This window comes from Miniopterus natalensis, chromosome 18 (assembly GCF_054644295.1).
Source record: "Miniopterus natalensis isolate mMinNat1 chromosome 18, mMinNat1.hap1, whole genome shotgun sequence".
Taxonomy (NCBI): Eukaryota; Metazoa; Chordata; class Mammalia; order Chiroptera; family Miniopteridae; genus Miniopterus; species Miniopterus natalensis.
Window position 1 is genome coordinate 37,093,557 of NC_142098.1, and position 26,706 is coordinate 37,120,262.

A 26,706-nucleotide genomic window follows, 5' to 3' on the forward strand; every position below is an offset into this window, starting at 1 on the left:
ACTCCCGGCCAGTTCTACCTCTGGGACTCTCTCCGCCTCTCTTCTCTCTCACACTTTGCAAGTTTCTCTCTCCTGTTGGTGTCCCTCTCAGTCCCAGCCTCTCAGTGTCAGCCACTGTCTCTGGGTGTCTCTGAGCCCCCAGCCACTACAGGAGCAGATCTCTGCCATGTGGGCCCTCAGGGAAGTGTGTGGCCCCCAGTCTCCCGCCCCCAGCCCGCCGATTATATATATATATATATGTATATATATATATATATACACACACACACACACGTATAAAGATATATGTCCGTATTATTTATATCTGTACCCGGGGGCAGAAGGGCAGACACTGGGGCCTTTGTGTAGCCGCTGCCCGCTGCCCGCCCGCCCGCCACTCCTCTCCCTTCGTCCCTGCCGCCTGCCCGCCTCCACTCCCCCCGCACAGAAAGGTTCCTGTGGGGCCTGCCAGCTTCCTCTGCCTGAGGTGTGAGTGGGCACGCCACGGGCGAGGCGGGCAGGGGGGCCTGGGGGATTTTTCCAGCTTCAGGGAAGCTTTCCGGGTGGGGAGAGCTCTGAAAGAAATGGGACTTCTCAGCCGGACTACTGTGTCTGTTGTCCCTGAGCGTCCCCAGCTCCTTACCTGGCTTGTCCCCGGGAGTCTGTCCATCCATCTAATGCCATTCTGACTTTTTCTCTGCTGGTCTGGTTCTTACTCACTCATGCACACACTGCCTTTGAGCATATGTGCTAGGTCCTCTACTGAGCCCCGATCACATAAAGGAGATGCTATCCAGCCCAGCTGATTCTTTGACATTTGTCTCATTTGCTCCATCCCTTCTCTCTACCTGTTCAAGACAAAATTCAAACTCCTACCATGGCCTGCAGGGCCCCTGATGCTCCCTTACTATCCCTCTAACCTCATTCTGATGACTCTCCCCCTTGCCATAGCTGCACTGGTCACGTGGATGCTTCTGGAACAAACCAAGCAGGCTCCCACCTCAGGGCCTTTGCATGTGCTATTCCCCCAGATTTCTCCTTCCTCGCTCCCTCACCTCCTTCAGTTCTTAGTGTCATCTCCTCAGTGAGCCCTTCCCTACCTCCCTCTTTAAATAGCAACCTCCTCCATCATGCTCTATCCATTTTCTCTGGCTTATTTTATTATTATTTTTAATCTTCACCCAAGGGTATGTTTATTGATTTTAGAGAGGATGGGTGAGAAAGACAGAGAGAGAGAAAACCATAAATCGGTTGCCTCTGGCCTCTGACTGGGCATCTAACCCACAACCTAGGTATGTGCCCTGACCTGGAATCGATCCCACAGTCTTTTTGGTGTATGGGACGATGCTCCAACCAAGTCACCCGACCAGGGCCTCTGGCTTATTTTTCTTCCTAGGACTTACCACTTCACGGCTGTCACATCTTACGTATCTCTCACTCGAATGTCAGCTCCATGAGAGTAGGGACTGCATTCTGTTCCCTGCTCTATTCACAGCACCCACCACAGTGTTTGTCACACAGTGGATACTGTATAAACATTTATTGAAGGAAAGGAGACCATTCATTTATCCCTGTGCTGGGCGATGCTGGGGGACACAGTGGTGACTGAGACAGCTCTGGCTCTGCCCTGATGGGGCTGACAATCCAGTCCCCAGTGATGACCCAGAATGTGCAGGGCTAGGATATGGGGAATACAGGGTTTGTCAGAGCCTGGAAATGGCTCCTGGTGCAGCCTGGGGGATCAAGGAGAGCTTCCTGGAGGAGGTGTCACCTGAACTGAGACCTGGAGAAGGAGGAGGAGTTGGTGAGGTCTTTTCAGGGGAACCAAGTGGCCAAAACATATGGAGCCTGTCCTTAACACATCTCCATTCTCTGTCTCACAGAACTAACTTTTGAGTTTGAAGATGTCTTAACTCTCTAGTTCAAACCTGTACCTACTCGATTTCAAAGTGTGTGTGTGTCTCAAGTGCTCTTTATTCCCCTCTCTGAACCTCAATCTCTTTTCTTTCTCTCTCCTTCTGTCTCTATTGCGTATCTGGATATTTCTCTACTCTTTCTGTTTCTACCACATCTCAGAGGGTCTCTTGACCTCTCCTTGTCTCTCTCTCGGTCTCTTTTTTCAGTGAGCTGGTCTCTTTACATCTCCCTCCTCGCCTTTGTTGTCTCCCATCTTTCCGTAGGTCTCTTTTTAGAAGCCTCGTCACCTCCCTACTGATCCCCAAATACATCCAGAGCCCCTTCACTCTGGACCCACCCTGGCACTGGGGGAAGGGGGACTGATCCAGCCCCTCACACCCACACAGGTCAGGTCCTCTGCTCTGTTAATGGTTAACCCAACCTCTATCTAGAATACACATACAGGCCAGGCTGGGGGTGACTCCCCTGCCCCCCACCCACCCACCAGCTGTTCTTAAAGGACCAGGTGTCCTCCACAGCTCTTTAGTTCCCATTGAGGTGGAGGGCCCTGGTGTTTGGAGGCCTCTAGCCCCAAGGATGGGGGAGGGGGAGCTCCCCAGTGCTTGGAGCTGCAGAACTGTGTCTGGGGAGGCTACAAGATTGCCCAGGAGAGGTGCACAGGCAGGGAACTCCATCCAGCGTCTCACTTGCCCCAGGCTTATCGCCTGGTGTATTTAATCAGGGGTGGTTTTCCCAGCCCTGCCCAGAGCCCAGGCTGGCAGTGCCAGGGGTGACTGAACACCTGAGATCTGATGGCTGGGGGAGGGGGGTGGGACCCCTCAGTCCAAGAATTGGGGGTGTAAGAACTCAAGATGTGGAGGATAACCCCTCCACACCGAGTCCCGAATATCTGGAAGTTGGGGCATGTGGTCTACAAGATGTGGGTGGGACACTTGGGAGACCAAGAGAATAGGTTAGAATGTTAGGGTCTTCCAGATTTAGGTGATGTAACACCTGGCTTCCTGAGGTGTGGGGCAACCTTGGGTCTCAGACCTGTGGGACAGGGCTGTTCGGTGGCAGAACGATCATCCCCCCTCTGTCCATCTGCTATCCTTTGCCCCTCCCTAGAATTGCCACTTCAGGGTCGCAGGGGAGGCCTCAGGGGTGGGGGCTGCCCCCTCCCCTTAACCCCTGCTCGGCCACAGACAGCTCAGGCCCCGCCCCGTGACGTCAGCGAGCAGGAAGTCCTGGTTAATGATCAGCCCACCCGGACAGGTGCGGGACAAGGCCTCGCACATCAGAGGCGGCCGCGGGGGTAGTCTTTTACCCTGCCAGTCACGGTGTTCTAGGATGGCCACCGCTGAGGCTGGTCTCCCCAGATGGGCACGAGGAGCCCCGTGCAGGTTTCCCAAGCATCTACCTCTTAAGCTCTTGGGTACTACAAGGCCTGAAGCAGCCATGATGTTCCCAAGGACCCTGCTAGCGTAACCCACGAAGTACATCTCCTTTTCTTGGGCAGTCCCTCTAGCAATCTTACCCGACTCTCCCCAGCAAGAACCCACCCATCCTTTCCAGAAAGCCACCTGATGCATCTTTCCCCTCCCCTCATGGGCACAGAGTCCTCCTCCCTACATTCTAGGTAGATACAGGTGATGGACTAGAAAGGAAACCTAATTCCTAAGCTTGGCTATGGCTCCCATGCAACAGCCATCTCCTCTGAGCCTCAGTTCTGTCACCTGAAAAACCGGCGGATGGCTAGACCTGTTGAACAGCGGCCAGCATTTGTAAAGATAGCCAGCGGGCCCGCCTGAGTGAAGGGCGCCACCTGGAGGACACAACTCAACGTCCTCTCCCTGCAGGAACAGTTCGGTTCCAAAGGGGGCGCAGCATCTCACAAACTAAGGGACCAAGAAGGAAAAAACCCATCTTTCGGTTTATTGACGAGGAAAAGGGGACAGGAGAGGCAGCAATAAAATGCTTTTGCTTCGTTTACAAAGAGCGACATTTGCAGGAGACCCCTTCTCAAGGAGGAAGGGGACACCTCTCCCCCAACTACGAGCAGCAGCAAAGCCAAGCCAAGGAGGGGAGAGGGAAACTGGAGGGGCCAAGGGACCCCAAACACCCCCCTCGGACAGAAGCCACAAGCTTTCTCCCCCCACCCTCAATGCGTCTACCCCAAGGGACCCATCTGGGGTGAGGAAGGGGGTATGTACACAGGTGGGGGTGGCACTGGACTGGATAAGGGAGGGAATAATTTATCCGCAGCAGCGGTGGGTGGCAAGGGGACAAGGGGTAGTAGACTGGTGGCAGTGGTGGTCTAGGGGTCCCGTTCTTTCTTAACCTTGATGTCTCCAGCAAGGATGGTGGCTATCTCGCCCTGCATGAAGGCCCAGGGGACAGAGGAGCCCACCAGCGGGCACTTGTCTCCACTGGGGCAGTACACCTCACCAGCAGGGCCTTGCGCCTTGATGAACTCTCTTGAGCAGGGAAAGCAGAACTTGTGTCCCGGCACTGAGGGGCACTGGACGAAGTGGGTGTCTTCCAGCCGCTCCCGGCATAGGGTACAGCACAGGGGGGCTCCTGGGGTCGCCCCGGTGCCGCTACCACCCCCACTGACAGCTTCTGCCCCCGCAGTGGGGCTGACTTCCGCCTCACCATTGCGGGCCACTAGGCGATGCTGGGTTGCTGGCTGGGCTGTGGAGGAGGCCGCTGGGCTGGCACCCCCTGCACGCCCGGAGCCCCCACCTCCACCAGGGTCCTTGGGGGAGTGGCCCAGGGCTTCAGCCACATTTTTCAGAGCAGCGATGGGTGAGGGTACACCAGGGGTCTCGGCAGAGTAGGGGCCACCGGGTGCTACCCAGTGTCGCTGCTGCTGCTGCTGCTGCTCCTCGGTGGTCATCTTCCCAGCAGCCTCACCCTCAGGCTCAGGGGATGCCTTGCGGCGGCGAGCAGTGGGTGCCAGATTCCGGGATGGGGCTCTCGGGGGTGGGCCACACAGAGCTGCAGGAGCCGTCTCTGGGTACTGCTGGGGCAGGGCTTCGGCAGGAGCCGGCTCACGGAAGCTTCTGACACCGTCAGTTAGCAGCTCTCCCAGCTGGCGCCATTCCCCTGAGCCGTGTCGGCGTTCATACTCGAGGTACTTGAAGCCTGATGAGGCCAGTGCCTTGCCCGGCTCCCGCAGAGCATCATGAAACATCTGGCGAGCCACGGCCAGGACTCCCGCATACACGTTGCCAGAACCACAGGGATATTCGGTGAAGAGCTTCAGCTCAAACTCATAGCCTGGCGGGCGGGCAGTAGCATCAAAGGCGAATACTCGCCCCACCAGTCCGTGATCCTTCTTGAAGCGGACATTGAAGGGGGCGCAGGCAGACAGCGCCAGCAGCTGTTCCCGCACTGCTTTGGGGCGCCCGTGCCACTCCTCTGCCCTGCCCCGCATGGCCTCATTCAGTTCTGCCAGACAGTCTGCATTCCTCTGCTGCTTCTCCTTCTCGAAATCGGAGCCGAAGATTGGACGGGCAGGACTCAAGCCGGGTGCCAGCGTCAGAGCTCGGCTTCCAAGGCCAGACACTGCAGCTGCCAGCAGCCCGGGGGGCACCAAGCCGGGCATGGAGCCAAGCAAGGCCCTTCTAGCCCCCTCCACCACAGCATCCTCGCGACCCAGGCCATTGGCCAGGCGGGACCCCAGGGTGTATTCCAAGGCTGGTGAGGGCAGGGGAAGGCGGCCGGAAGATGTGGCCCTGTCATAGCGGTCCTGGCCCGAGGCGCTGCCGCCAGTCCCCGACGGCTGCGGCTGCGCCTGCGGCGGAGGCAGCTGGGGCCCCTGTGCAGCGGCAGCAGCCAGGTCCTTGGTGGTAGGGTGCTTGAGGGCCGGGGGCCCCGGTGAGCGGCCCTCAGGGAGCACGTGGCTGCGCTTGAGCTGGCGGGCGGCGTCTATGAGCAGCTCAATGCGATCCGCGCCCTCAAAGTTCACGCAGCCGCGGCACACGGCCTCACTGAAGTCCCACACCATGGCCCACGGCATCTTCGGCAGGTCGCACAGGTAGCACCACTGGCGGCGGGACGCCTGCACAGACGCCATGGTCCCTGCGCGCGCGCCGCCAGGCCCCCGCGTTCCACCCGCCGCCGGCGTTCGATCCGCGCCGTCGACGTTCTATTCGTGTCTCCGGGAAAGCGCGAGCCACAGTAGGGCCTCCGGCTCGGCCTCCCCGCGGATCCAGGCCCGGCCCCCCTTCCCCGCCCCCTGGGCCCAAGCCTTTTTCCTCACTCCCGCCTCCTTGAAAAGGTAGACAGAAGCACGTCGGCGCCCCCGTCCGGTCCGGGCTCCGGGCCGAGGCGCACAGCTTGGGCCCAGCGATGGGCCGCGGGCGCCGCCGCCTCCGGCTCCCGCCGCTCCCGCCGCCGCCACTGCAACGGCCGCCGCTGCCTCCACCTTCTTCTGCCCCAGAGGCCGCTTCGCAGGGAAAGTTACATAACGTGCCGGCAAAGCCTTCTGGGAAACGTAGTCCCGCCGGGGCCGGTTCTTAAAGGGGACGGTAGGAGGTAGAAGGTAAGGGGACTAGTCTGTTCCCTGCCCCGGAACCCTTACCACTCCTCGCAGAGGGCAGGGAGTTCGGCGCGCTTCGAGGAGCTCGGGCACAAGAGTTGGGGGCAAGGATGTAGTACGAATGGTCAGAGGTACCACGAGTTCAGAAATTGTAGGGAGCTGACTTGTTCCCGGGCGTCCAGCCTCTGCTCCGACTTGCTGTGCAGCTTTAAGCATAAGTCTAGCCCTCTCTGAGACTCAGTTCTCCGCCCAGCGAAGGTAAGCCAATAACCAGTTAAGAAGGTAGGAGCTCCTGGGGCGGGGCGGAGGGGCCCTGATTGGGTGGTTTCTGGGTAGGGGACGGGAAGTTAGCAATTTGGTGGTGGTGGGGAGGGTAAGTGAGGTTGTCTACTTGGCACTTTGTTTTTCCTAGAATCCTGAGTATCAGTCTCCGACCCGGGCAGGCATCAGCCAGGTAAAGAGAGGATTAAAGGCCTCTGCCTCAGTTGCTTCTTCTGCTGGAGTGGTAAGTGCCCTCCAACTCTGTTCCAGCTCTGACGGCACGCTCTGGTCTCCAAAGGGTTACGATGTCAGTTTCTCCGCCCGCCCGCAACTTCACTACAATTCCCAAAATGCTGTGCGGGGCAGACAAGCTGACGCACTTCCGCTGTCTGGGAGGTCTGGGGAGGCCTTCCCGATCCCCCGCTGCCTGTCCTGCGTCCGACACCCCCGCGTCAGTTTTGGGGGTCTTTTTCCCGTGTTCCCCGGGCATGGAGTTAAGGGGATCCCCACGTTCTACAGCTCTCTAGTTTGGAAGAAGGAAGCCAGACTTGGCAAGAATGGGGGTGGGGGTAGTTTCTGGAAAGAACTAGCGCCAGACATCTTTCTACAATCTTGAGAGCCTACTACCTCATAGGCCCAACCAGGCTTTGGGGACCTCCATGTGTTTTTTTCCTGGCGTCGGGAACAGTGCGAGGCAGGCTGGCGTGAGGGCTGGGGAGATAAGACAGGTCTCCAAGGTCTAACCTCCATTAGTCTCTTCCTAAGCCTGGATCCATGTTAAGAACGCAAAATATTTTAGTGTCTTGTAAGCGTTGCATTCATTAGTGTTTTTCAAACTAATCAGGGGCTGCCTACCTCTCTCCCTCATCCAGCTGCAAGCACAGCAGCTCTGATTTTATGTTACCCACCTATACCTTTTAAAAAATGGACTTCTTTGAAATAGGCTACTTTTGCTTCATGTTAAGCAATGTTTTGAGCACAGCACTGGACTGGATTGGCCCCTGATAAGCTTAAAGCAAGTTCCTAAACTCAGGAAAAGAATGGAGACCCCTAGATTCTGCTTTTCACTGGGTACCTTCCGGTTAAGATGCAAGCATGCAATATAAATGCTAAGCATGGTGCGTGGCCCAGAAGTGAAGTTTTTGTTTTTAAGCTGCCGGTTATTTCAGAGATTCAACTCCTCTTCAGCACTGGGCAATGCTGAAGACAGGAGTGACTGAGATAGGCTCAGGCCTTGCTCTGACAAGGCTCAGTCTGGTGAGGGAGGCAAACATTCAATTTAAATGTACTCAGATAATTAACTGCATTTTTTGGTAACTGCTGGGGGAAGGGGTGTCAGGAAAGGATTTCCTGAGGAGGTGATATTTGAGCTGAGGGCTGAAAGATAAATAGAATTTAGTTGTAGGAAATAAAGACTCCTAAATCAGAAAGATGCCCATTTTTACAGATGAGGAAAATGGAGGCCTGTGGTTACACAGCTGCCAGGGCAACACCAGGGGTCGAGCCAGGTCTGCTTTGCTCCAGGCTCTGCAGCAGGTTTCAGAGTAAGACGAGCTCCTGCCTTCATGAACTATGGAGAAAACATGCCTTAAATAGATAAAGGCACTTATTCATTTGGGGACACTATGGAAAAGAACTATAGGACACGAGAGAGAACCATAAGTAGACCCATCCTAGCCTGGGGAGGGAATCCAGGATGCTTTCCTGGAGGAGGTGACATTTCGGTGGCATCTGAAGGATAAGTAGGTAGGAATAAGATTTGAACACTGACCTTGATGGCTTTAACAACAACAAAAAGGCTCAAGCCTCTAGCTTCAAGGGAGTGTCATCTGCCCATGGAGGGGTGGGGCAGGTGTAGGTGCTGGAATCCCAGGCCTGTCTCAGCCAGAGCCTTGAGTAATTGTATTAAAAATAAGTTTATTGATATCTTGTTGCCACTGAGAAGGAGGGGGTTGAGCTCTAGAGGTCAGAGACTGCAATGGGAGGCAGAAGACCCAACCTGTGCCCCCAGTGAGAACTCGCCCCCTCTCCCTAGGATACAGACTGCTGTATCCTCATTGTCATCCATGTTCTGATTTGTCTCGCAACCCCCACTCCCTCCAAAGTCTGGAATGGGGAAGTGGGGAGGCCCCCACAGCTCAATTCTCTTCAAGTCAAGACCAGGAGTGATTAGGGAAGGGGGTATGTGCAGACCCGCGAGGTTCCCTCTGCAGCCCACAAAGGGCAATAATAAATAACATAAAAGTGATGGCTTAGAAGTCAGGGTTAAGGAAAGCAGCCAGGCAGACAGCACTGTACTGGAGAAAGGGCTGGGGGGGTCCATCAATGAGGCCCCCGTGAATCAGGCACTAACTAGTACAGGGAGGTGGGGTGCTCGCGCCCCTGCAGCCGGGAGCCAGAGTGCAGCTGGCATGGGGAAGGTGCATGGCCCTCCTCCCTGGGCTAAGCTGGGAGAGGAGTTGCAGGCAGAAAGAGCGTAGACAAGCTGGAACCCAATGATAGATTTCATGGAGATTTCCATCGCCCCCGCCTCTTCCGTGTAGGAAAACCTTTCCTCCTCTTGTGTGGGGGGGAGTCATGGGAAGAAAGTGGGGCTGGGGGTGGCTGGGGGGGGCCCTCCTCACTTCTAGGGGTGATGATTACCCCCCTGGCTGCCACTTGGGCCCGGTCCACAACAGCAGCCACCAGAGATACAGGCTCTGGGGTGATCTCCACCTTGGGGGTGGGTGGAGGCAGGACAGGCCTGGGGGGTGGGGGTGGAGGTGGGGGCAGTGGGTCAACAGAGGTTCCAGGCAGAAGAGGCAGCAGGGCACTTAGGGCCTCACTCAGTTTGGTCAGACCCTGCCGCAGGGTGCCAGCCAGCTCCCTGATAGCATTGGCAGTCTCCTGCTGCGCCCGCAGGAAGTCCAGGGAGGGGTCTGGGGCTGAGGGTGTGGGCAGAGGCAGTGGAGGGGGTGGAGGACTGGGGGGCAAGGGTGCCACTTGGACCTGCTGCGGTTGCTGGGGTGGAGGTGGAGGGACTGGAGGTGGTGGAGACAAGGCCAGACGGGGCAGCTGGATGGTCTGCAGGGCTGGAGGGGGCGAGGACTCACGCTCCTTGGGCGGTGGGCAGCCCCGTTCCTGGGGATTGCAGGAGGGCCGGGCCCAGGGCTCCGGGCTGCTGGAGCCCCCCTTGCTGTGGGCTGGTATATCTGTGGAGAGAGAGATGTAGGTAAGGTGTGTGTGACCCTGCAATGCTGTCTGGATTTCCCCTTTCCACTTCCCATCCACCTTGGCTCCAGAGCGATCTTTTAAAAACTTAAGTCAGATCGTGCCTTGTAATAGAAGCCTTCGGACCCAGAGGAGAGCGTCAATGTATTTATCAATAACCTGGAAGCCTCTGCCAGCCTTAGTGGAAACAGGGTCCGCCACTAATTGTGAAGCCAACATTCTGAAGGCTCTGAACCATCTGGATACTCAGCCCCCCCCTCCCCAATACTTCTCAGGCCTCCTTGCTGGATCCCGGGGAGGTCAAGAGGGCTGGGAAGAGAGGTGTGGTAGCTGGAGCAGGAGGGGGCACTTCTGGAGGCTGGGAGTAGGGGCTGTCTTCTACCAGGTTGACTGGATTTCAGCCTCAGCTCTGGTCTGTACCAGTTCAACCCCAGGTCTGCGGGGCTTCCTCCGTCTCCTCTCACCTGGGATCTCATTCATGCCCATGAACTTGAACCCAGTCCACGTGCAGCGGCTCCCAGATTTCCAGACCCAGCCTGAACCTCTCCCTGCAGCTGTGGACTCAGCATACCCTCCTGATCATCTAATAATGCCTCTCGCTCACTTGCCCAGAGCTGAGCTCCTGGTCCTCTACATCCTGTCCTCCCCCAGCCACCCCTATCTCGGCTGATGGCAGCTCCATCCTACCAACTGCTCGGACCAAAAACATTCACTCTTTTTCTCTCTCAAGACCATGTACAAATACCATTAGCTCTGCCTTCAAATGGATAATCCAACATCCAACCTCTTTTGTCTACCTCCATGGCCCCTACCCTGGTCCAACCATCATCTCCCACCTGGACTATGGCAGTTGCCTCCTCACTGGGCTTCCTGCTCCCACCCTTGCCCCTCACAGTCCGTTCTCCACAAGAGCCTCAAGGGTCCAACTAAAATACGCGTCAGTTATGCTGCAGGAAAAGCCAGTCACAAAGGACTACATATCACATGATCCATTTATAAGAAATGTCCAAAATAGGCAAATCTACAGAGACAGCAAGTAAATTAGTGGTTGCCTAGGGTTGGGTGGAGATGGGGGCTGAGGTGGGGGGCACTAAGAGGTGCAGGGTTCCTTTGCGCAGTGATGAAAATGATCTAAAATTGATTGTGGTGATGGTTGCACACTGTGAACATACTAAAAACCACTGAATTGTAGACTTGAAGTGGGTGGGTTATATGGTATGAGAATTCTAGCTGAACGGTGTTAAAAAATACAAGTCAGATGTTGTCTTTCTCTGCTCAAAAGCCTTCTTGCAGCTCTCATCTCGCTCAGAAAAAGCAAAATCCTCAAAGACCCCGAGGTTCTGCATGATCTGCCTCCACCGCCTCCCTGACCTCATCTCCCTCCCTCTACCTCCTTCACTTGGTGCCACCACCTTGGCCTCAAACCCCTTAGGCTCCTGCATCAGGGTCTTTGCATTTGCTATTCCCTTGTCCTGGAAAAATCTTTCCCCAGACACTTGCCTGGCTCCTCCCTACCCTCAGGCCTCTGCTTGTAGGTTGCCTCCTTGGGAAGATGTTCCTTGACCCTCCGTTTTAAGTAGCTCCCGTCCCTGGTCCTTTGCTCTCCTAACCCTACCTGATTCATCACACTGATCTCCACCTGGCTTGGGATCCCAATGTGTGTCTGTCTCCTCCTGATGTCACTCCATCAGGCACGGATTTGTTTTGTTCACTGCCCTTTACCTAGCACTCTGAGTAACATCCAGCACAACATGTTTTCTTTAATAAAAACAGAACTATGGCTTCCAGGGAATCAGCACCGATTGGGCCATCAGGCCCCAGGTCCTTGCAGCAACCCTCCCAAAGCTCCCTAGCACCCACAGGGGACAGTGCAGCCTCTCCCTGCGGCTGCCAGGCCTCAGGGCCAGTACACAGGGCATCCCTTCCACCACCCCCTTGGCCAGCTCGAATGTTCCTTCCTCAGGGAAGCTGCTACCTGCTCCTAGGCCAGCCCCCTCCAACCCTGAATGCTGGGGGTCCAGCCTGCTGGGAGAGAGTCGACGACCACAGCTAATAGTTGTTGGACACTTTCCTAGCCAGGCCCTAGGTAAAGCGGCTAAGCTCTCCTCCTGTGTTACTTCAGAGTCCTCTCAGCCATGTTCTGGGGTAGGCGCTATTATCAGCCCATCTTACAGATAAGGTAACTGAGGCCCAGAGAGGCATCACAGAGCTGCTGAATGGTAGAAGAGGGATTTGAACCCAGGTAAGCTCCAGAGCCTACACTTCTAACCACTCCCTGGGCAGGGGATGTGGGCCTGAGGGTGGTGAGTCTCACTCAAAAGGGGCACGAGAACCACAGACACTTGAAAATATGGCTTTTCATCTACTGAGTACAAGGAACAGAAAGTGGCCCTCTTGCCATGCTCACAGGGCTCACTGGGGTCATGGAGGGGCCATCACACAAGAGTTAAAATCCTATTCGCAGCCTAGCCGGTGTTGCTCAGTGGTTGAGTGTCGACCCATGAACCAGGAGGTCATGGTTGGATTTCGGGCCAGGGCACATGCCCAAGTTGCAGGCTTGATCCTCAGTAGGTTGCGTGCAGGAGGCAGCCGATCAATGACTCTTTCATCATTGATGTTTCTATCTCTCTCTCCCCCTCTCCCTTCCTCTCTCTGAAATCAATAAAAACATATTTTAAAAAAATCCTATTTGCAAACTTTGAGCCTCAGTTTCCTGACCTATAAATGGATGTGCATGAGTGCCTGGGACCAGGGGACCCAATGACAGATCATCTACCTGAGGGCCATTACTGGGTGTCACTGAATCACCTTGGGCACAGGCTTAAGTGCCTGGTACACAGCAAATTCTCCATTTGTTATTGTTACTGTTCTTTCAAACATTAGGTCAGAGAGAAATGGTCCTTAGCTCTCTCTCCAGCAGGTCTTCTGTGTCAGATTCTAATCAAGGATGCTTTAAGCACATTCTTGCCTCAGGGCCTTTGCATGTGCTATTTCCTCTAGCTGGATGGAGTGTTCTTGCCTCAGATATCCATCCACTTGGCTCTATCTCTATCTTCAGGTCTCTGTTCAAATTTTACCTCCCCAGAGAAGCTGTCCTTTACTACCCTGTCTAAAGCCCTCCTGCCATCACTCACTAGCCTCTTAATGCTTTATTTTTCGTCTTAGTTCTTATATGATCCGTTTTGGGTTGTTTGTGGACTATCTCCCATAACTAGAGTGTCAGCTTCATTAGGGAAAGAAAATTGTCTTTCTGCACAGTATTCCCAGCCTGCCTCAGAATAGGTGCTCAATAAATATTTGTTCAGTGAATGAATGGATAAATAAAGGGGTTGCATGGCTTTTGAAAAAACAAGTTTGCCATGTCTGTTCCAGTTCAATGGGGCCATTTTACAAGTGGAAACACTGAATTTTAACTCACACTGAGAACAAGGGTCCCAAGTGACTGTGTCTCCTGTTTTAAGACACTTTCATGACTTCTAAATGCCCTCAAGATAAAGTCCAAAGTCTGACCTTCACTTACAAGCCACATGTGCCCTAATTCTGGCATGCTCATGAACTTTCAGTCAATATTAATTGTTATTGCCGGGCAATCTAGCCCCATTGCTAAGTGCATGGACTGTGAGTTGAACACAACCTGTATTCCAGTTTCAACTCTGCTTACTTGCTGTGTGACCTTGGGTGGGTGAAGGAACCTCTTTGAATCACATGACCCTGAACTGTTTTGTTTGATCATGTCCCTTCCTTTCTCAAAACCCTTCAGTGGCTCCCCACAGCACGTAAGGAAACATTCAAACTCCTCACTTCAGCCTAAAGGCCCTGCATGGTCTCGTCTTTGCGGATTTCTCAAACCTCATCTCAAAACATTTCCTTTCTTCAGTCTTTCCACTCTCCCTCTTAACTGGGAAACTTCAGTTTTCTAAACTGGTCAAGTTTTCTTATTTCCTAGCCACTGCACATGCTGTTCCTTCTACCAGGAACATTTTCCGAACTCTTCATCCTCACTCTGTGTCTCAGCTCTGATTTCTCCTCCTCCAGGAAGCCCTCCTTGACCTCCCAGGCTGTGTCAGCTGCCCCCTCTCAATCATTACTGTCTATGTATGAGTCTGCCTTCCCCACTGGACTGTGAATCCCAGGAGGGCAGGACTGAGGATGTCTCAGTCACAGATAAAACACCGAGGTTTGATTCACACTAAGAACAAGGATCCAGGTGATTGTGTCTTTCTCTTGCTTAAGACACTTTCATAACTCCCAGATGCCCTCAAGATAAAGTCCAAAGTCTGACCTTTAATGTGTCCCCAACATAGGGCAGGTGCCTGGGGAGTAGCTGTAGAAGAAATAATAACCCGGAGTCAAGGCTGAGTGGAAAGTCTTGTACTCAGCTCTCTACACCTCCTCTACTCGGGGCATGACCTTGGGAGAGTTACCGAACCTCTACGAAACTGATTTATAAAATGGTGAAATAGTTCATACCTCACAGCATTGGCAATTATATCAAGAGCTAATAACGGGTGTTCAGGAGGCCATGTACTAAGCAATTTGTGCAGATTAATTCACTTAATCTTCACAACAACTTTTGGGTGGCAACTACTTTTTATCCCCATTTTACAGGTGCAGAAACTGATCTGCAGTAACTTACCCAAAATGACACAGCTGAGTGCAAAGCTGTAACTGGAGCCCAGTGTGCCTCCGGAGTCACTACCCTACAAGTCGTTTAAGGAAATGCTGCCTGAGCTGATGATGACTGCGGGTGGGGACTCTGGGGCCAGGCCTCCTAGGTCTGGGTTCTGTTTCTGACTATTACAGTCATTAGCTGTGGGACCCTAGGCAAGTCATTTCACTTTTCTGAGCCTCAGTTTCCCCAGGTTTAAAATTGGGATGACAGCATCCACCTAACAGGGTTGCAGTGAGAATTTGACGAGCGATGTAAAGGGCTTGGACCAGTGTGGGACACACAACAGACTCTGTGACTGCTCCTGCTCAGGTGATGGTGAGGGAACTCACCTGCCCTGCGGTCTTCCCTGCGGTCGTCTGACAACACGTAGCGTTGGGCGCAAGCACTGGGGGCCAGTGGCTGTGAGGAGGCAGCTGCAGGGGGCTGCTCAGCCCCTGCACCAGCTCCTGGCCCCGCCACACCTGGCCCGAGGATGGCAAAAATGGTCTCCTCCTCGGCAGAGAAGGCGTCCTCGGAGGTGGCCCCAGCACCCTGTGTGGAGTGCGGCACGCGGGCCAGCTTCTCCTTGGTGCGGCGCTTGAAGTCGTTCCAGCGCTTCTGTACCTCCTGGCCAGTGCGCTTCCAGCTGGTGATGCCGTTGATCTTGGCTGCGATGCCGTCCCACACACGCCGCCGCTCCGCCACGCTCACCCGACGGCTCTGCGCGCCATAGAGCTGCGGGTAGTGGGCGCGCACCTCCCGGATCAGGATCTGGTTCTCTTCGAACGAGAAGCGCGGCTTGCGCAGCCGGGTGGTCTCTTCCGTTTCGCCCGCCGCGGAGGCCATGGCGCCCCCCGACGCCGCCGTCCGGCTGCCTGGCGCATGGGGGGCGCCGGCGCTGCGGGCACAGGGCGCACCGCGCTGGCGGGGGGCTCCGCGTCCCCACGGCGCCAGCCCCACCCCGGCTCCTAAGTTCCCAGGGCCAGGGATGGGGGCAGGGACCGGCCAGGGGCTGTGGGGGGCAGTCAGAATGCTTAATAATAGCTGACGCCCGTGGAGCGCTCCCCTCCAGCCTGTGAGGCGAAAGTGCCCAACCGAGGAGTTGATGGAAATTGGGGGAGGGTCTGAAGGGGTGAAGGGAAATGAAAAGCGGAAAGGGGGGGTGTCTGCAGGAGTTAGAGGAGAATGGGGGCATAGAAGAACTGGAAAGGGAATAGGGGTGTCTTGCAGGTCGAAAAAGCATGGGGGCGATGGGGGTAAGAGATGCTGAAGGGGAGACGCAGCAGAAGGGGGGCTCTGGAGCAGAGGAGCGCTCTGCGCTCTGGGGGTTCCGGGCAAACGGGACGTCTGTAAGCCCTTTATGAGAAGGGGCCCTCAGAAGGGATGTGCAGGGATAATGGTGAGTTGGGGACTCCTAGGGCAGAGGAGCTGGGACGATAAAATGTTAGGAATCAGGGTCTGCACGGATAGCAGGGGCTCTGGGGATGCCAGAAATTAAGGGGACCTGTGAGGGTAATGGGGGTCTGGGATTAGGAGGGGAAGCTAGGGGGGACTCCTGGAAGAGTGAGGGTCGCGGAGGGTGGGGACCGAACCGGGCCGCGGGTCACTCACCGGCGCCGCCGCAGCCCCCGCCTGCCCGTCGGTCAAGGCTCGGGCTTCTGAGGCCTCTACCCTCCCCCCCGCCTCTCTCCGTCCCCCACCCCCCTCTGGACCCCGCCTCCCGCCTCCCGGAGCGCGGTGGCGCAGGCGCACCAGGCGCCAGTCGGTCCCCAACGCCCTTACCGCCCGGCTTTCACGCCCCTCCCATGTAGCAAGCGCAGAACCGCCCTCCACCGGCCCGGGCCCGCGGGCCGCAGCCTCCAGGTGCCTTAGCGGCGCACGCGCAAAACCCTGTCTCACGCATGCGCGCCGCTCGCCTCTGGCCGTGGTACCCGGCCGCCTCGCCGCGCAGGCGTAGAAATCCTGGGAGGAGGCGGGAGAGATGGGGGGGGGGCTGGGAGCTTGCGGCGTCCCCGCCTTTCGGGTAGCCTTTCAGCCCACCCAACTCAACAACTATGCATATGGGTTTTTTTCTTGGAGAAAGGGAAGGAATGCGGCGCTAAAGGGATGCGCTTCGTTTCCATGACAACTGCGTGGGTGGGCGGGAGTGGGTCGTAAGAAAAACCCGGTTGTCGCCCCCTTATACCCGCCCCTGCACGGGGCTGCTCGCGATCTGCAAACCACCTATGACCCGTCGGGGCGGGGCGCCCTGGGAATATTCCGCCTCAGGCGGGTTTATTAACTATGGCGACGCATAACCCTTCCAACCATGCCCAGCACCCCCCTCCTCCGTCCCCAGTCCACGCATTTACATCCTGAGGCATGGAAGGGAGACCAGAGCGAAAGCCCCTGGGCTAGGGAGGGTAATCCTGGTGCGGGCATGACTTAAGCAAGTGCATGGAAGCAGGAATGCCTCCAGAACACGGGTTGGGGGAGCTGGAAGGCCAGACGAAAGAAATTTGTAGTTTAGAATCCTTCAGGAGTCCTCAAGGTCATTCCACAAACGGTGCTTCATCCACTCAACAAATACTTATTGTGCGTCTACACAGTTCCAGGGGCAGTGAAAACAAAAGACAAAAAGACGATCTATACCTTCATGGAGCTCACTTTTTACTTGGGAGAATCAGACAATCAACAAAATAAATGATATATAAGTGAGAAGGTGATAAGTATTATGAAGAAAAAGGGGGGCAGCCCTGACTGGTGTGCTCAGTGGTTACATCGCCTGATCAAGGGCCAGGTACCTGGGTTGCAGGATGTGTGTGTGTCTCTTTCCCCTCTCCCTCTTTTCCACTCTCTCTAAAAATCAGTGGAAAAATATCCTCAGGTGAGGATTAACAAACAAAAAAAAGGAAAGAAAATGGAAGGAAAAGGGGTTGTGGAGTATGGTGTGTATGTGTAATTTAAAAATAAGGTAGCTAGGGGAGGCCCCCAAGACCGACATTTGAGGAGGGAGGTGAAGCAGGTGAGGGAGCAAGAGCAGCGAGGGGCAGGACTTTGCTTGTGTTCCAGGGACATCTAGAAGGCAGTGGGGATGGAGGGAGCCAGGGATGGGCAGGGTGGGGAGCCAGATGGTGCAGGGTCTTGTGGGTCACTGTAAGGATTTCGGCCTTTCCTCTACATGAGATGAGAGCCATGGGAGGGCCTTGCGCTGGGGAAGGACTTGATTTGATTCTGGTTTTAATAAGCTTCCTCTGGGGACCTGACTTTAGGGAGCCCACTGAAGAGGCCACTACAGTGGTTCAGGTGATGGTGGCTTCAACCGCGGTGGTAGCTGTGAAGGTGACGTGAAATGGAATTTGATATAGGAAGTGAGAGGAAGACATAAGTCAAGGGTGACTCCAGTGTCTTTAGCCTGAAGGATGGAGCTGCCAGAAGCAAAGGTGAGCCTCCTGGACGCTCCACCTGTGTCTGCAGGCGCTTCATGTCCCCCACACCCCAGAATGACCTCAGCATCTTCTACTCTCACTTCTCCATCCAGGTCTCTCGTAGCGAGTGTACTGGCTGCTTTCTGTAACTGCTGCCCACACTTTGCCACACTTGAGTCCCTTTATTAAACTAGCAAACTGCCCTGGCCGGTTTGGCTCAGTCGGCCTGCGGACTGAAGAGTCCCAGGTTCGATTCCCAGTCAAGGGCATGTACTTCAGTTGCAGGCTCGATCCCTGGCCCCTATCAGGGCACATGCGGGAGGCAACCAATGGATGTGTCTCTCACATTGATGTTTCTCTCTCCCCCTCTCGCACTGAAAGAGCAATGGAAAAATATCCCGGGGTGAGGATTTTTTTAAAAAGTATTACCGTAAAGTTGGTCCTGGAAGACGTGTGGTCTAGCAGGGCAGGAGGGGGACCCCTGGAAAGAGCCAGAAGAACGTGGAAGGGGAATCCGGGGTCAAGGTGGAAGCTGGAACTGGAGGGCCAGTCCACAGGTGACCTGTGTGGGAGGATATCTGAGGGGCACATCCTGAGAGGAACCCAAGACCCCCCCTCCGCCTCCCACTTCCCAGGTGTTGGGGCAGGTGCGGGGGGGCCCCCTCCCCCCGTCAGCGGAGGCTGGGGCGCGGCTGGGGCGCGTGGGCCAGGGGAGAAGATACAAACAGAGCAATTTCAAAGACAACCAGAAACGCTCTTTATTTACCAGACGGCAATACGTGGGCCCGGCCCTGAGCCAAAAACAACTTAAAATCTGACTGGGGCTCCACTTCGCCCCTTAAAATAAACGCTAGGCAGTTGCCATTCCCATCCGGGCACTTTCGTTGACTTAACTGTTAAAAACGGGAGGAAAAAAGCCACCTCTAAGCACACTCTCGGGCTTCGCCAGGGGTGGGCGGGAGGTGGCGGAAAGCCGCCGCCAGCCTCTCGCTGGGGAAAGGACCCATCCCTGATTTGCGGTCGCGGGCAGGGGCGCAGTAAAACGAATGCACAACTACCAACAGGAACTACAACCAAGGGGAGCTGGAGGGTGTCAGCCCACCTCAGGGCTCTCCACCCCCAGACGAGCCTGCGGAGACACAGTGTCCTGCAGTGCGTCCCCTCCCTCCCCCAGGTTCTGATGGATGGGCTGCTGGGGGCAGGGAGGGAGGGGTCCCTGTGGTTCCCGTGAAACCAGGGCTCTGCAGGTTTAAGTGGCTGAAGAAGGCGGACAAGGCTGGTCTCAAGTCACAGTTCCATCTTGAAGTTCTTGGCCTGCGGGTCCAAGCCAGGTTTGTTCACTCCGGCTGGCCCGGGAGAGCTCGGCGGGGCCCTGTAGGTCCCAGGATCCAAGAATTCCACAAGGAATGGAGCCCATGGGCTGGGAAGTCAAAGGGGCAGGGCTGGTGTCTCCAGCCAGCTCCAGAAGGACTAAAGATCCATGAACTGTGGCCCAGAAGGAGTCACAGGGCCATGTGATCCAAGGCACAGAGGTCCTGCTGCACCAAGAACCCACAGACGCCCGCAGGACACAACCCTCAAGGCTGAGAGGTCCCAGGGGCTGGGCCGGCCTGGCTCCCCAGCAGCCACTGTTGTTTCAGGATCCATCGGGGCTGCAGATCTGGGGACCAGAAGTTCCAAAGGGCTGGGTGAGTGGTGGAGAGGGTCCAGGAACTTAGTAGGGACTTAACCAGGATGGTTGGGGTGCAGGGAGGTGCACCTCCCGGTCCTCAGCGCTTGACCTTGCGGCCAGCTGAATTGCGCCCACTGCGGCGGTAGAGAGACTGCTGGCCACCATTGAGCGGGCAATACTTGAGCGTGTGGGCCTGGCCACCAGTGGCCCCGCACAGGGGACACACGTAGTGCCGCAGGATGGGACACACCACCACACCCTCTGGAGTCTTCAGCTGGTGTGAGGAGTAGACGTGGCGCGATTCTCCGTTGTGCTTGCAGAAGTTGCACAGGGTGGCTGGGCCCCCGCTGGCCCCCGACCCTCCCAGCCCCGGATCCTGACCCAGCTCGGACTCAGGTCTTGGCTCCCCAATACCTTGGGCCTCCAGCCTTTGCCCCCGACTCTGGATCAGTGCCAACACCACCTGGCTCAGGTTGAAGTAGTCTTTCCACATGTCGAAGGGTGGCAGCTGCATGGTGCCCGGAGAGGATGGTGGGTGGCTGGGGAGAGGCCGGGGCTGGGGGCCGGGGGCAGGAGCAGCGGGTGGTTTTCTGGAGCAGAGAGGAATTGCACCCCCTTTTATACTCCCCAAAGACCCTTCTAAGCAAAGGTGGAGCTTAGGATTTAAAGGGCCCACTCCCTGCCCATGACTCCTTTCTGTCGTTAATCGCCCACGGAGATCGGAGACCAGGAAGGCAGCCATTCCTCAGGTCTCTCTCTGGTCCTGGCTCTGCCTCCAAGCTGCTCTGTGACTTCCGGAAAGACCCTGCCTCTCCCTGGGGCTCAGTTCCCCTATCCATTCAATAAAGCAAATGTCCCTCACCCCCCTTGTCCCTTATTCCAAGGCTGGGGCCTGCTCCCTCCGTATACCTCGGAGCCATTCCTAATAATAGTAACATCCCCTGACCATGAGCCGGACACTGCTGCACAGTTACCTACATGATCTCATTTAACCCTCATGGCAACTCCACATGGGGGACACAGCTATGACCCCATGTGATGGACAGACATTTGAAGCTCAAAGAGGGAAACTCATTGGCCCAGCGACACACAGCCTGCCAGTGACAGAGCTGGGGCCCTAACCCAGGTTTATGAGACTCTGAAGCCAGTGCTCCCTTACCTTTCTTAAAATTAACACCTCATTTCTTAAGTCCTGAACTAGAAGCCACTTATTCAGCAAATATTTATTGAGGGCATACTACCATGTTCAATGGTTTTTTGGGGTGATTTTTTTTTTTTGAGTCTGTGTCTCGTTTTAATTGTAGCAGAATTATGTCCAGCAGAGAACGTAAGCACAAATATTCAGCTGTGCAAAGAGGACAATGCTTAATACAAACAGGTGACACGATTTCCTTTAAATAAACACTAAATGCAGCTCCAGGCCTGTGTGGAGCAGCCCTGCCTGTGGACCCAGGAGGACGGCAGGGTTCCCCTTCCCCCAATCAGTGCATGGAATGAGGGTGCCTGTGGCCGTGATCACAATGAGCCCGTTCTAGAGCCCTCCCCAGTGCTCTACACACGCTCTGGCTGGGCAAGAACATTGGAATTCCTGGAAGAACACTGGAATTTCTGGTCCGTAATGGTGAAGTATTCTGTGTGGCTCTCCTGGTCCCAGTGCCTAGGCGAGGGACACACCTCGATGACTTTCTTCAGCTCCTCCTAGGGGACCAGCAAAAAGGCGCTGCCCATGCCCCTGGGGACGCTGGGCCAGGTGCCCTTGAAGAAGGCTTTGCCCCTCTGTCCTTGAAGATCTCCCTCCAGCAGCTGCGACCCCCCTGTACCTGCATCATCACCCGCCTCCACAGGGTGTCGATGGAGTAGGAGACAGGCCCGCCACGGCCATCACTGTCTGGGCTTTCAGCCAGCTCACCCGGATGTGGTGTTCTTTTTTGGGGGGTTTGGGAACATGCCTTTGGCCATAGTACGCCCGGTGGACAATGCCCTGCACCGAGACGTTGCAGCCCTGGTACAGGTCCCAGATGCTGTCAGATTTGGTGATTTTCACCAGACAATCTCCCAGGCCCTTGAACTCCTGCTTGGTTCCAGGTTTCCTCCCATCGGCTGCCAGATGGGTTCTGGTGAAATCCAGGAGGTAGATGAAACAGAGGGAGGTGGCTTTGGTGGCACCGCCTGAGACCAGGTTGCCAGCAAAATACCCCCAGAACTGCGAGAACAAGGACACGCCCCCCAGGGAGACCTGCTTGTACTTTTCCTTAAAGAAGTTGAGCGCTCGCATGGGGAAGTAGCGGATGACATTGGTCAGGCTGCCATCCCCAGAATGACAGCACGGCCTGCTCCTTGGGAACGCGCACGATGCAGCCCCCGATGTCCGTGTATGCTTGTCAGTGCGACCTGCTTGTTGGTATGTTGCTCCTGGAGATGGTGGCGGCAATGCCTCAGGCCAGGAGGTCCTTGGCAAAGGAGGTGACCTATTTTGTCTTGGTGGCGCAAAGGGCGCAGAATGGAGTGGAGGCTCAGAGACCCAGAGGGTGGGTGCTGCTGGCTCAGCACTGTCCCTGCCAGGACCCAAAGGGGTTCAGTGTTTTATAAACATGATTTGAACCTCATAACCCTCCAAGGACGCAGGCACTATCATTTCCAATGTAAGCCTCAGAGAGGTTAATGAATCTACTCAAGGTCACACAGTAGGGAAATGATAGAGTTGGGATTCACAGCAGGCCCCGGGGTCCAGAAACACTGGGAATCTATCTTAGAAGCAGCAGAGGACCTGGGCAGGGCACAGTCACACTAGAATGCCCCGCCTTGGCCCTGGGCATTGTTCCAATCTTTCCTGACCTCAAGACCAAGCAGGAGCCTTGCCTCCAGGCCATGTCACTTCCAGGAATTTTCCCTCCACCAATGATCTGTAGTGGTCACCTTGACCACCCACTGTCATCGAGGCCCCCTGTGTTGGGCACGGGAAACTCAACAGTCGCCATGGCGACCCTGTGCCTGTTTCATGAGCAACCGGTCCATCCTGGGAACAGCGGCAAATGAGAAAACAATAGCCGGTAAACGCCTGGTTACATGCGGAGGGGCTCTGAGAGAGGCGGGGCCGGGGAGGTGACCTGGAAGCTGAGACCACAAAGAAGAATCTTCCAGGAAGAGGAACACAAGATATGGAGGCCTGAAGCTTGGGGACAGCAAGGAGGCTGGGGTGGCCAGCACAGAGGGCCCCTAGGCGAGGCTAGCCTGGTGTGCAGAGGCTGGATGCCATGGGACCGTGGGCCCCCCTCTGGGGATGTTTTGGAAATGGTGGGGACATTTTGGGTTTGTCCCAGCAATGGGAGGTGTGACTGGCTTTAGTGGACAGGGACCAGGGATGCCAGATATCTCAACAGTCCACATGACCAAGATCTGTCCCCGGCCCCGTTTAACTTCCCAGTGTCCCACTGGACACGCAGGTAGGCAGAAAACGCATTGATGAGGAGCTGAGCGCAGGCCGGGTGGTTTCACGTGCGCGCCCTGTGCGTCTGCAGTATTATAAGGCTTCCTGGAATTCAGCTTGCACTCTGCGGCCTCCTGTTCTCCGCTTTGCCGGGAATTTTAGCCAGTTACTCACTATTTCTAGAAGCCACGTTACCTCAGGCAGTGCTGATTGTCGTCATTGTCCAAACAACACACAGCTTTTTCTTATTCATTCACGTTGAGTCTCCACCTCGACGCCCGTATCTGGGTGAGATTTTTTTTAGAGAGAGAGGAAGAGAGAGGGAGAGAGAAACATCGATTGGCTGCCTCCCGAGTGCCAATGAATTTTTTTTTAGAGCAGCCCTTCCTGACCATTTATATACAAAAGTAGATTATTAATTTATTGTAAATTTCTCCATCGTGGTTAGTTCAGTTAGGACATGCTATACATTTTTGAAAATAAAATTGGTGCTGGTGGGCCATATTATCTATGAGTTTAATTTCAGAATACTAAAGGGGCATTTCGAAACGCTATATAAAGTGGGTGTAAGGTCTCACGGTGTTAACAACCAGTGATGTACGCCAAGGTCAGCCTGTTGGTCTTTGCCTCCAGAGAAACAGGGAGCCACGGAAGGGTATAAGTAGGGATGGGACATACGAGAAATACATTTTAGGATACTCCTCTGGTTGCTGCTTATTGAATAGGAGTAGTGGGGTTGTCACCGTCAGCTCACATTCTCCGTCTGGTCGGGGACCAAAGTGTGGAGAACTCCCCGAAGGCAGACACTATGTCAGTCATGTCTTAGAAAGAGCTTAATAAATGCTTATTGAATGGGTGTATTGTCTCTGAGGAATGTGTGAATGTCACAGGAAAGGTCTTCTTGTGATATGACTTCCCAGCTTTTTGTAATTTCCTTTTGAAGTAATGATTCAGATAGTGCTTGTCTGATGTCTGGCCTCACTGGTAACCTGTGAGTCTGACTCTCCAGGCCGTGTTATATTTCCTTGCTCTAAATGCCCGTAGACTAATGATACATCTTTCCCATGGGTGATTCCTATGTCTTTAGTGCTTACGGTGTCCAGCTCTAATGTATCCTCCTTCAGGAAGCCCTCTGACCTTCAGGCTTCGTCAGTCGAATTCTATGGGTGACCACATCCCAGCCCTGTCCACTCTGAGTCATCACGGACTGGGGATGGGTCTCTCTCTCCCTATGGACTGTGCCAGCGAGGGCAGAGTGAGGTGGTTCCTACAAGGCCTTTTATGACCTCAGGTCATTGAACCCTCATAGCTTCCTTGAGTTAAGTACTTTATTATTCCTGATTTGCAACTGATGCTCAGAGAGGTTAAGTTATTCATCTGTGGTCACACAGCCGGCAGCCAGCAGAGCCCTTACCTATTGCTCTGTGCTGCCTCAATAAAGACTTGTCAATGGAATGAACGAGTACATGCTTGCAACTGAGAGCTCCCAGTACCTTCCAGATCACCTGGTCCAGCTCACCCCACTTTCTTATGTTACAGAGGCCTAAGATGGGAAGGATCCAAGTTTTAGTCTCTTAAAGTCACGGTTCCTGGCCAAGGTCCCCAGATCCATGTGTAGACCAAGCACTGTCTGAAAACCTAGAAATAAAAGCACACCATGGTCTTACGGCTAGCCGACTGTGAGCTTTCCTGCCTGCTTAGCTCCCTGAAGAGGCGAGTCAGACCTCTCTGGCATAATGTGGGGTCACTGGGTTGGGCATTGGGGTGACTCGAGCACAAATCCCACAGTTTAGGGGGTGAGCAGCATTGTGGGCAAATGCTCAGTAATCAGACCTGGTTCAAGCCTAATCCTGCCACCTGCTTGCTGGGGGCCTGTGCACTTATTACTTAACCTCTTCTAGCCTCAGTTTCCTCATCTATCGAGGGGATGATGTCAGCACCTGCCCTATGGCACAGACTCGATGGTGGCTACAAAAATAACAGGGCCTGGCCCATGGAATGTGCTCATTAAACGTGAGCTATAGTAATTAAGATACAATTGAGGCAACAGTCTTAAGGGCACTTATTTGTTGAGTGTCTCCTTTGGACCAGCACCATGCTCAAGCAGGCTCTATCTGTGTTGTCTCCTTGAACCTCCCCAGACCCTGTGGAGTAGGGTCTGTTCACAGTCCCATTTGACAGATGAGCAGTGGAAGGCTCAGAGAGGCCAAGGTTATGTGGACAGCGAGTGGTAGGCTGGAGCTGAGCCCAGGGCTGTCTCACTCAGCCCTGGGATGTCCTCCGCCCTTCGTAAGAGCCTGCAAAAGTGGTCAACAGAAAGCAGGGGAGCGTGGAGGGCCTGGCCAGGTCTAGGGACAGAGTGAGGTGGGAAATCAGGAAGGATGGAGTGTATGAGCCACATAGGTTTTCCCAGGAAGAACAGATGAGACCTGTTGGACATCCATGGACATTCTTGAAGGCCGAAGAGACGGCGTGTGCCGTGTGGAAGAGCAAGGTTCCCCGAGGGAGGAACCACTGCTAGTATGGAGGTCTCTGCACTGAGCGCTTCCCACGGATCCATAGCTGAGCCCTTCAGCTGGGGACGCGCGAGTCCCTGTGTGCCGGGCTCTGAGCTGTGGCACCTGCTGGATGTGTGGAACGACTAAGGAGAGGTGAGGGTTCTGAGGTTCCAGATTCCCCTTAATAATCACACCTATTGTCCCGAGACTTAGATTCTGTTCCTTGCCAGCCTGTTTTTTTCTTTGTTATTTATCTTTCCCCCCATTTTTTTTTCTAGGACTCTATTATTGAGGCCATTGCTACCCTTCTCCTTCCCCTCCTCCCCTTGGAGATTTATTGGATCAGTAATTGAAGGACATTCCTCTTCAGACAACCTTCTTCCAAGGTGTGTTTGGGGATGTACTAGCCAAAGTCAAAGATGATACTGATGAGAAATTCATCAGCCTGGGGTGTTTACTTGATCACCACCTCTACCCCCACAGCACGGCCAGACCACTCTGCTGACCAGACCCCAAGGCTGCCCTGTTTACTGGTGAATTTCCCCTTTAGCCTGGTGCCTGGCAGAAAATAGCTCTTGAGGGCCCAGGAGAGGGCTGGGAAGGGGCAGGAGGGGAGAAATCTTGGGAAAGAGGGGAGAGGAACATACAGAAGTGACAAGGACCCCCAAAGGGACTGAGGGATACACTTGTGCAGAGACGAAGATGAAGACCAGTATAAAGAGAGATACCCCCGGCCCCCAGGACCTAGGAGCTCATGGTCATTGTCCTCGAAGTCTGTTTATTGGGTGCTGGCCTGTGCAATCTCATGAAACCCTCACAACAACCCTGTTAAGTGATCTTCTAATAGCTCCATGTTACAGAACAGGAAACTCAGGCCCAGAAAGGTGACGCCTGTCATTGATGTCATCCAGTTAGCCTGGATTCAGATTCAGATCTGTAGAGAGAGAAAAGGGACTCGCTCACATTTACAGTGATGGAAGGAGACAGGTTCCAGGAGAGGGGGACAGAAACAAAAGACAGAAAACAAGAATCATGTGATTCTTAGCATGGTGGTTGGGAGTGAGGTCGAGGCAGCCAGAGGGCCTGGGTACAATCTCGGCACTGCGGCTTTCAGCTGTGTGGCTCTGAGCACGTGACATCACCTCTCTGGGCTTCTGGT

General features: G+C 54.9%; 3 protein-coding genes and 1 pseudogene across 3 annotated transcripts; all 4 read right to left on the reverse strand.

Moving 5' to 3' along the window:
* Positions 1 to 3,789: 3,789 nt before the first annotated feature.
* IRF2BP1 (interferon regulatory factor 2 binding protein 1) lies at positions 3,790 to 6,099 on the reverse strand. Its single transcript, XM_016212581.2, has one exon. It carries the CDS (start codon positions 5,954 to 5,956, stop codon positions 4,193 to 4,195), a length of 1,764 nt encoding a protein of 587 aa, XP_016068067.2. The 5' UTR covers positions 5,957 to 6,099; the 3' UTR covers positions 3,790 to 4,192.
* Positions 6,100 to 8,579: 2,480 nt separating this feature from the next.
* MYPOP (Myb related transcription factor, partner of profilin) lies at positions 8,580 to 15,422 on the reverse strand. The gene is made up of 2 exons (XM_016212542.2): positions 14,894 to 15,422; positions 8,580 to 9,873 (listed from the first exon to the last, which is right to left on the reverse strand). The coding sequence occupies exons 1-2, from the start codon at positions 15,387 to 15,389 to the stop codon at positions 9,188 to 9,190; spliced, it is 1,182 nt and encodes a 393-aa protein (XP_016068028.2). The 5' UTR covers positions 15,390 to 15,422; the 3' UTR covers positions 8,580 to 9,187.
* Positions 15,423 to 19,719: 4,297 nt separating this feature from the next.
* NANOS2 (nanos C2HC-type zinc finger 2) lies at positions 19,720 to 20,136 on the reverse strand. The gene has a single exon (XM_016212612.2). It carries the CDS (start codon positions 20,134 to 20,136, stop codon positions 19,720 to 19,722), a length of 417 nt encoding a protein of 138 aa, XP_016068098.2.
* Positions 20,137 to 21,173: 1,037 nt separating this feature from the next.
* On the reverse strand, positions 21,174 to 22,600 carry LOC107536729 (ADP/ATP translocase 3 pseudogene; annotated as a pseudogene).
* Between the last annotated feature and the right edge of the window lie 4,106 nt (positions 22,601 to 26,706).